Source organism: Xenopus laevis, chromosome 6S (genome assembly GCF_017654675.1).
Source record: "Xenopus laevis strain J_2021 chromosome 6S, Xenopus_laevis_v10.1, whole genome shotgun sequence".
Taxonomy (NCBI): domain Eukaryota; kingdom Metazoa; phylum Chordata; class Amphibia; order Anura; family Pipidae; genus Xenopus; species Xenopus laevis.
Genome location: NC_054382.1, coordinates 47746705 through 47756200, shown reverse-complemented (window position 1 = coordinate 47756200; position 9496 = coordinate 47746705). Strand labels below are relative to the sequence as shown.

The following is a 9496-nucleotide window of genomic DNA, read 5'->3' as shown; positions in this document are numbered from 1 at the left end:
TTCAATTCTAACAATCAACAGTAATATGAAATCAAATGATTTTGCAGGCAGGTGTAGAGGCAAGTTACACAAAATCTGGAACTTTAATATGAAAGGTGGTAGAATTAAATCAGACTTACTATACAGGGAAAGAGACAAATTCAGGGAAGGCAGGATGGAAATATTAAAACAGCCTTTTCAAATGCAGTGTGTGCCTAAGTAAAACAAACATGGCTGCTGCACAAGGACATTTAATATCACAATTACTTGGAGAAAAGTGGTGTCCTGTCATTTTTTCTGAAAAAGTGCAAATCTGGCTACTCTGCAATAGAATGATATTGCCTTTTCATCCTTATTTTTCGGCTCCACTCTCAATCTTCTTCTATCTCTCCTCCTCCCACTGAACTTTCATGGGCCCATTTTGGACTGATGCCGGCGTTACGGAACAAGAATCTGCCCCTTCCCGGGCGAAGTTGGCACGGCCTTCCCGCGGTCATCCATTTCTCCTGGTTCTCACCTTCCCGGTCGTCGTGCTGCAGAGAGATGAGAATGGATCAGGTCGGGGAGGAGTAGATACTGACAGTCACTGAAATGTATGGTCGCCTGGTAGAAGAATTCAAGGCTCCACATTTTGCATTCCTCTGTTTACCACCGAACCTGAAAATGAAACATGCTGCTATGAAAAGCAAAATGGCAACACTTCAACTGGTCGGCTTTTTTCGTTATTATAAAGATCCACCCAATGTCAGCACATCTCCAATACTAGACAAAAACAACATAAAATGTTAAAAGTTACAGCTATATTCAGCACTCAACACAAAATAAAAGGACAAGTGAAAATACTCTAATACCCTACTATAAGGGGTGTGAAGATTAAGGTCTCCTGGAAGCACTCCCTAAAGCTCAGGCTGTCACATGTTGAAGTATACGCAGTACACAGCCCATATAAATAATTAGCTGCAAGACACACAAAGGAATATGTTTTTCTTTTGATCAAATACAAAACACTAAACTAGGTGAAATCTTCAGCCACCACAAATGTATTTATTTTTATTTTATTTTTAAGACTGGGTGGCCCACATACCAGGTAATATTTCTTGCTTTAGTGTGTACTCTGGATCCCATTCCTCATTCTCTGTTGCGTTTCTGGAAGTCATTATTGTTGTTATTGGTTGTTCCCGGGAAAAGCACCTCTGCCCCCATGGCCTTGTTCCCCTTGCTCGGAATTGCTACAGGGTCAGGAACAATGTTTAAGAATAAAGGAGCAGTAATACCCCCAGTGCATCATATGAATGTGCAGTTTCTACGGCCAGTGTCCCGATTTAAGTGAAACCTTTGAAGCACTGAACATGCACATATACATAAGGCAAAAGATAACTTGGAAACATCCGAAAAATGTCATACTAAACCGCATGCTGTACATACATATGTAGTTTTGTAGTTCAGTTACTTCAGTTAAATGTAGAATATCAAAACTGCAAAGGCGGATGATTTCTGCTTTTTTTCTTTTTAAATTAAAGTAAACAGTTATAAAAACTTCACTATACAGATATAACAGGAGAAATGTAAGGAATTATCAGGTCGGTAATCATCTAAGGATATAAAAATCTGGGCCTATAATGTGGCCCTTTAAAAATATTTACCCTGGTAAAATTATAATTATCCTGCCCTGCACATCAGTGATATGTTGCATTACTTACTCACTACATTAAAAATATATGTTAATGCACACCCAGTACTGATTAAAAAAAAACAACTGTCCCTACCATTGCATTTCAGACCAAAGCCCTTAAGAGTATATCTGGCTGAATGAAACACTGGTGCAGGCATGTATTTTCACCAATTCAAATCAATAGGAGGCAACAAAGTTTTTGAGGCAATTCTCCCCCTGCCTGAAATTCACCAGCAGAGGAAATGTCCCAAGGTACTACCAGCCAAGAGACTTGACAGTTTTGTATATAGATAGGAAGTATGGACTGAAGCCTCTCATCTGCAATTACTAAATATTATTATAAAGTATTTGTAGCTTAACCCCATGGTTCCCTTTGTCCCCCTAAGACGACAGAGAAATATTATTATAAAGTATTACGTTTAAGTAGTCATGCTGTCATTCTGGTAGGCTACAAAGCATACAAGCCCCTCATAAAAGTTTACACAATTATAAAAAAAAAGATGTAATCCACCGAAAAGTTACTTACTAAGGTTCCCCGGGCTCGTCCCCTTTCACTGTTTCCTTGAAAGTCTTTGTTAGCCATGCGTGATTTGTCAAAGCCTCCAGCACCGTCTTCTTTTTCCTCACTCTCTGCAGGGTACTCTTCATTCCAGGTGCTCGCAAAGAATGGGAGGAGTGGGAGGAGGAGGAGGAAGAGCGAGAACGCTCACGCACTTTCCTGTGCTTCCTGTTTGATAAAAAAAAAATTTAATTTTTTTTGGAAGCAACAGATTTCGAGATACTTTTCACTCTTGACAGATGGAAACTTTTGTATAAAAAAAAAAAACATTTAGGGTTAAGCAAAAAGATTCACAGAAAACTATAGCCAAGGCATCAAAATAAATGCAACCGGCAAAATGCAGAATAACTTGCCCAAGCATGTATTGGTTGAACCTGCAGTATTGAATATTTATCTCATACACTACATATTTACAGTACTTCAAAGGTGATCCTGCCATGCAGGTTCTGCAATTTGTTATATAAATTAGCCCATTAGATGGCAGTAGCTTGTGTCTGGAAAGCAAAGTCAACAGGAGGGAAGCAAAGCATATATACATCTTCAGATGAAAAAAACGGACATTTACTAAATTAATGCATTTAATATACAGAAGGTAATATTGGTCTAGGTACAGTACTTTGGGCAACTTCAAACTTCACATACTTATGCTTTTTAGATGATTTCCTGGACTTTTCAGTTTTCTCAGAGGACCTATCTCTGGAGCGGCTTGAATCTCTAGAATCTCCTGAGTCTCTGGAGTGATCACGCTTTGAGTCTTTGTCCTTGTGTTTTTTGCGACGTTCAATATCTTGCCGTAGATCTGATGGCTCATCTCTGTATTTGCCGTCTCCCTGACAGAAGAGAAGGGGAAAACAGTTGGAATTTTACAAGTTATGTCTACATAAAAAAAGTCCATGTTCAGCAAGCAACAATTTTTGTATTTCACATTGCGGTGATGTATGTTATGGCAACAGGGGGGTGGGGAATAGAGACAGTATATTTAAGTAGTCACTCCCAATGCAATTTTTTTACATCTTATTGCAAATATTAAGGCACTGCTACCATTATGGGTATCTTAATTTGGGTGAACCTTAAAGGGGAACTCCGGCTTCCAAACCAAAATCTGATAGAGACCCACATAACACAGAAACACCTAATATACCCATCACAGTTACATGTTAATTCAAAAAGTATGAATAAATGCCATTTTTCAATGCTAAAAATCCAGCTGTATAACAGTTCTTCTCTTTCTGCGTCATTTGGAATCCTGGCAGGGAAGGGGAGACTAAAAACTGATGTTACAAATTGTAACAACTTCTCCGCAGTTTACAGACAGCATGCAAGAATTACATAACCCACAATGCATTGCACTATGATGCTCCTTTCCATATTGAAATCACATGTGCAGGGAATTGTGGGGTTTGGAGGACGCAGATTGCTGATACAAAATAAAAGTAGTCAGCCAGCTAAGCAAAGTAGTCAGAAAGATCAGCAGAAGAGCAGGGGGCTAGGCTTAGGGAACTGTCAAAAACCATTAAAAATCATGAAAAGTCTTCATATTTTTAATTGATGTATATTGCAAAGTTGCTTGAAATTATGTTTACTTTTCAAAAAGCTTAAGTTATGTTTTTGTGGAGTTCCCCTTTTACATAATATTTAATATAAGTTAATATAATATTTAATTTATATTAAACATTCATCATATTTTGACAAATTACACAGGCAGGAGACATATGGAAAACGAATACTTTTAAGCACAAAAAAGACTATCTTACATACTCCAGTACAGACTGCATTACATTGTACCCATTATATAATACAGATTATCCCAAAATGCCATTTTAAATCTGAAGTCCCTTCCTTTAATGGTTGCATAACATCTGCTGCATACAGTCACAACTTGCATTTTCAGGTATCCCTCTCCTCATAAGAGATCATGCAGTACATCACAATATAGTGGTATAAGATAAAAACCATACGTAAAACTCAATTGTTAAGAGGTATGTAATGGATCATGCTTTATTATATAAAAAATGTCATGACCAGGAAAGTGTGAGGCAACTTCGGGTGACTATAGGAAACGCATCGCCACGTGTGCATTAGCGCAGGCGACTTTTCATTGTAGCCTATGGGGAAAAACGCTGAGGCAGTTTGGGGAGATAGTCGCTCAAAAGACGAGTCGATTAGTCGCCAGGCGACAAAATCTCCTCATGTGGACTAGCGCAAACAATAGTAGTGTTCCTGAAGCAAACATCAGTTTTACCAGTGCAGGGCAACAGTGCCTTGTATTTTTATTACTTTAAGACATTAATTTTTCGTTACTGTTTCTTTAATCTCTACTGTAGATTGCAAGCAGGGTTTCATGACTCTGCACTCTTCAAGAGATATCCATTAAGTAACCATTTTTTCTGTTCATTGAAATAATCCAATAATCTGTTAACTAAATCAAAAGTTCCCTCCAAGGTCTTGAGTTTTAAATCAGTACCAAACTAATTTGAAACTCCCCTGTATGCATTGTGTTAAATAATTCAAAAGTAGTCCTTACCCATTCCCCCCCACAATAGACATGAGCAGAATGATATAAACAAAAATGGCAGTATATACATACATATGATTAGGCAGTACTAATATTTACTACTAAATAAGCCAGGCCAAAATCAATTGCAGCTTTAGGCCTCAGTCAGACTAAAAGTTATGTAATGTAACAGGCACTAAGTTTGCTCAGGCTCGGTAACCCACAGCAATCAGCATACCAAATGCCTTTTATTACATAAGTGTTTTAATCCCAGTAACTTCCCGTTTGCAGGCAATTGAAAGGTCCAAAAGCAGCCCAAGATCTGTGATTAATACCCAGATACTTGCATTGCTATGGACAGATAATAAACCTTGTGTGCCTTAGAACTTCCTTCAATGACCTGCATACTGTATTGCCACTACCACCAAGTCATGGTCACATGGATTGGAAAGAAACAGTTTACAGGTCCCATATTCTACAGAGGAACAAAAGCAGGTAGTTTTACAACACACTTCAATGAGATTCATTTTTGATTCAGTTGGTTAAAGAGAAGGTGCAAATTCAATCTCTCTTTTTTAAGAATACATGCATCTGGTAGTCAAAAACACAATGAGTCTGGTATACAATAGAGTGGGATACTTACAAGCAGAACCCAAACATACATAAGGATGACTTGCTCATCAATGGAGATTTGGTTCCAAATATCCTCTTTGTGTTTCAAGTTCAACCACAATAGACTTTGGAGTGATTTCATTTTTACCATATCCTAAACCACTTCATAAAGGTTGTTGATATATAGTTTGTTTTATTAAAAATTTAACACTTTGCAGATCATTTTTTTTTTTTTAGAAATATTGCACATCCTTAAAAGAAAAACACAAACTTAAGTAGAGAGCAAGAGAAGCACGTCTTAAAGATAACACCCACTTTATTCTTATTTTACATTACTGGTGTTTGGAGGCATAATATGCTTACCTTGAGACCTGTTTCCTTAGAGTGCTTAGCTTCTTCATGCAAAAATCCATGTTTTCTAAAAGCACTCGGAGAAATATCGATTCTCCTACAAATATCAAGAAAAAACATTGCATTGAAAGATACAAAAAGTGTTAACACTACATGCTATAGTGATTTTCTGCATTGCGTGTGTATATATTATATTTTTTTTATATCTATCTATCTATCTATTACAGTTTTGGTATTAAAGTGTCAGTGACATACATTCTAGCAAAAGGCGCAGCAGCTCAAAAATGCCAATGGGCTATAAAGGTTGCACAATCCCGATTTCGGGCATCTGATCAGATATCCCATACTACACATGACCTGAAAAAATTTTAATCTTTTATCAACGACATGCTTGATCAGGTGATATGCTGCTAGCTCAATTAACCACTATCACTGAATGTTGAAAACAATACTGAACTGTTCCTTTAAACTGCTATAATTCAAGGAATTGTGAAGGAAGGAAATTACGCCCAATGCAAAGCTACTTATGTGTTGGCGTACCACCATGATAAATAGAGGTCAGGACTGGCAATATGTGCATTCTTACAAATGCCAGAGGGACTACTATAAGATGCCATAGAACTTCATTATTTAGTGGTCTGTTTGGGCCTCTGTGTACTTGAAAGGCCAGGGCTTATTTTGAATTCAAGTCCAAACTTCAGCAAATTGCCTACTCTCCATAGTGTTGCTAAAAAGTATCATACAGAAAAATTCATTTTAATTTTCTTTCACAAACAATTATATACAGTACTTTATTTCCCAAACCCCGCAGTGTCCGTTTCAATGTATCAAGAAAGCAGCAGCATATGTCTAAGCTCCTCCCATGTAGTGGGTCAATAATATATTATACTATACCATGTGATGCAATAGAAATAATTCAAAGGTGTTTTGGAGCAGTCAGGGAGACATAACCTGGTATATGGGTCCTCAATAGGATGGTCAATACTCTTGCTGCCCACATGCGACGTACCAAAAGTTTGGAACACTGGCTGACCAGTGGGGTGCAGTGTGCTTCACTGGATCAATTTAACCAGTTTTAAATGCTGTGTTTATGTGTATAAACATACTAAACACACAAGCTGGTTGTTTATGATAACCATCTTCTTTCAGAAGAAAGTTTTCGAGCTGAATACAACACAATATGAATGAATACCATATGTTAGTGGTACGGTTTCTCTATACCTGTGAATTTCTGGACTCTTTTTGCTCTTCGAAGATTCCTGATCTTTTGCTCTTTTAAGGTATTTAGCGAAACGTTCACTCAGTGTCATAGAAGAAGGACCAAAATGGTGCTCTGTGAGAAAATACATGCAAATGAAATATTATACCATAGATTTTTTTTAAAAAAAATACTACTGCTATCGCAATGAGAGTAGTTCACATTACTTATTCAGGTGTGTTTTACACCTGAAAAAAATGCCAAAACGTCAAGTGAAAATGGTAACAGCCGCACAATTTCCAGTACTTATCTGATGTACTCACTTAAATTGAAAAGCAAATACAAAATCAGAAAATAGAATTTCTTCACATATGGACACACATTTATGGGTAATTTACTAAAATCCGCCATTGACTTTTACATGACCTCGGCAGGTTTGATTCGGACTCACAGTTAAATCTTTTTTTCTCCAGTTGTAAAGGAAACACAGGAACAGTGAGGTTAATGGCTACTCCCACCAGGAGGCAGGACACGGCAATGGTCAGAATTGTGGCCCCTCCCACCTTTTACCCATCTTGCTTAGCTGGCAAATCGCAGATGAAGAAGAACTCAAAACGAAGAATCAAACTAAAATACCTTCATCTATTCCAGAACTATGGCTGAGAAACTAGGTAACTGAACAAGGTTTTTGAGGGGGGGTGTTCCCCCCCCCCTATGACTGCAGAGAAAAGCTTTCTCTCAAGTTGTAGAGGGGAGGGAACAGAGGAACTCTAAGTGTGGCTGCAGACAGTTTGCTAGCCTAAACATTTGGCACGCCAATGTATGACCTATACAGAAAATAAAACACTTCTCACCCTGCAGACAAGCTACAAAAATGTGTTCTTAGGGATGCCTTATCTGGGGTTGTTAAAAAAAATCCTCTGTCCATTAAGCACCATGAGGTTCTTGTGCTAGTCTATAAGATTTAAACAGGAAGGCAATAGAAAGAGTACTTTCATTACACAGAACTATACTTGACACAACCATGCACTGATTTGAATAATAGACTGGAATATGAATAGCAGAGGATCTGAATAGAAAGATGAGTAATAAAAAGTAGCATTAACAATACATTTGTAGGTTTACAGAGCATTTGTTTTTAGATGGTAGCTGTGACCACTATTTGAAAGCTGGAAAGAGATAAAATGGGCAAATAATTTAAAAGAAAAATATAAAAAAAATAATGAAGCAAAATGACCAATGGAAAAGTTGCTTAAAAATGATAATTCTATAACATACTATAAAGGTGACCCACCCCTTTAATGTGTATGTAAATAGCCCTAATGTAACATGTTTAGGGGGTGCAAGCAATGTGCTGGGGAAACTGCAGAGAGAGACAATGTTACAAGTTTGGGCTGCAGGGAAGAGTCAAGTTGAGAGGGGGAAGAACCTTGAGCGGTGCAGAAGGTACAGAGACAGAGCAGGGCTGCTGGGGAAACTTAGTTGCACATCGGGGATAACTGTACAAGTTTGGGGAGTGCTAGGGAGGGAAATGTTGTACAAGTCTGGGGAAGGGGGGTGTTGGGGAAACTTGAGGTGTGCAGAGGGGATTATAGTACAAGTTCAGGCTGAAGAGAGAGTGTTGGGAAACTTGAGGTGTGTGGAGAGGATAATTGGGCAGTGGGGGTATCAGTGCTGGCGGGGGTAGGAATTACCCCCCAAATTGCTCCCTAAACCCCCACGACTTCCAGCTGCATATACTCTGCAAGTATTCTACAGAGATCTCCCTCCAGCTGCCAGCAGCCCTCCAGTTAACACACACCCTATTTTCACACACAGCAAACTAATTTACACACATTTATAAAAGCTTTTCTTATTTTATTTCCTTCAGTGAGACACACAGATTCTCAGATTTCCTTATCTCCACTCACTGCCGTGTTGTTAGCCCTTTTCTATCCATCCTCTTCCATCCCTCCCCCTTCATGAGTCCTCCATCTCCCCTTCTTAGTCAGGTGTCAGCCCTCATGCTACTTGCAAAACTCAAAATCACTGCACCTTTATTGCAGTATCATATCTGTTCTCCACCATTCTGCCTCTTTCTGGGATTTTTCACTCAGATTTCCCACCCCAGCATGTCTCAGCCAATGGTTTCCCAACAGAAGGTGGGCACATGTATGTAATCCAATCAGAAACGAGAATTATATGATTGCTATTAAGAAGAGCCAATCACAAGTGATTGCTCTCTACGAGTTCTGATTGGCTGCCGCATGGTGGGCTGGCCCTTTTTGCCGGAAACAGAATAGAGGAGGAGCGTTATCTTGCAGCTCAAATGACAGGAGCCACTAAGGAGCATTGATAGCGGATACTGGAGGTAGGATAAATACACTTGACCCCAAGACTGACAAGTGAGTTAGAAGGGGGAATAGAGGAGGCGTATGGAGCATGTGGAGAGGGCAGATAGAGGAGGGCTGGGTTAGGGGAGGGCTCAGGGCGGAGAGTGAAAAGAAGGGATGGAGCAAGTGAGTCTGTTTGGATAACTGAATGAGAGCGCTGGAGTTTTGACAGAGGGAGATATCATGCAGGACTCTGTACTGCTTTATACAGTTGAGCAAGGAGACATTGGGGTGGGCTGGAGTTCCCATTCACTTTATA

General features: G+C 38.9%; 1 protein-coding gene across 2 annotated transcripts; it reads right to left on the bottom strand.

The window, feature by feature from the left end:
* Nucleotides 1-600: 600 nt before the first annotated feature.
* LOC121395046 (thyroid hormone receptor-associated protein 3-like) lies at nt 601-8923 on the bottom strand. Of its 2 annotated transcripts, none has more exons than XM_041567561.1 (6): nt 8900-8922; nt 6889-7000; nt 5680-5764; nt 2853-3040; nt 2178-2378; nt 601-636 (listed from the first exon to the last, which is right to left on the bottom strand). In XM_041567561.1, coding segments are annotated over exons 2-6 (564 nt in total). In that variant the 5' UTR covers nt 6978-7000; nt 8900-8922; the 3' UTR covers nt 601-635. The 2 variants fall into 2 exon arrangements, with proteins under 2 accessions (XP_041423495.1, XP_041423494.1); XM_041567560.1 differs by lacking the exon at nt 601-636 and adding an exon at nt 1117-1208 and having other exon boundaries at nt 8900-8923.
* Between the last annotated feature and the right edge of the window lie 573 nt (nt 8924-9496).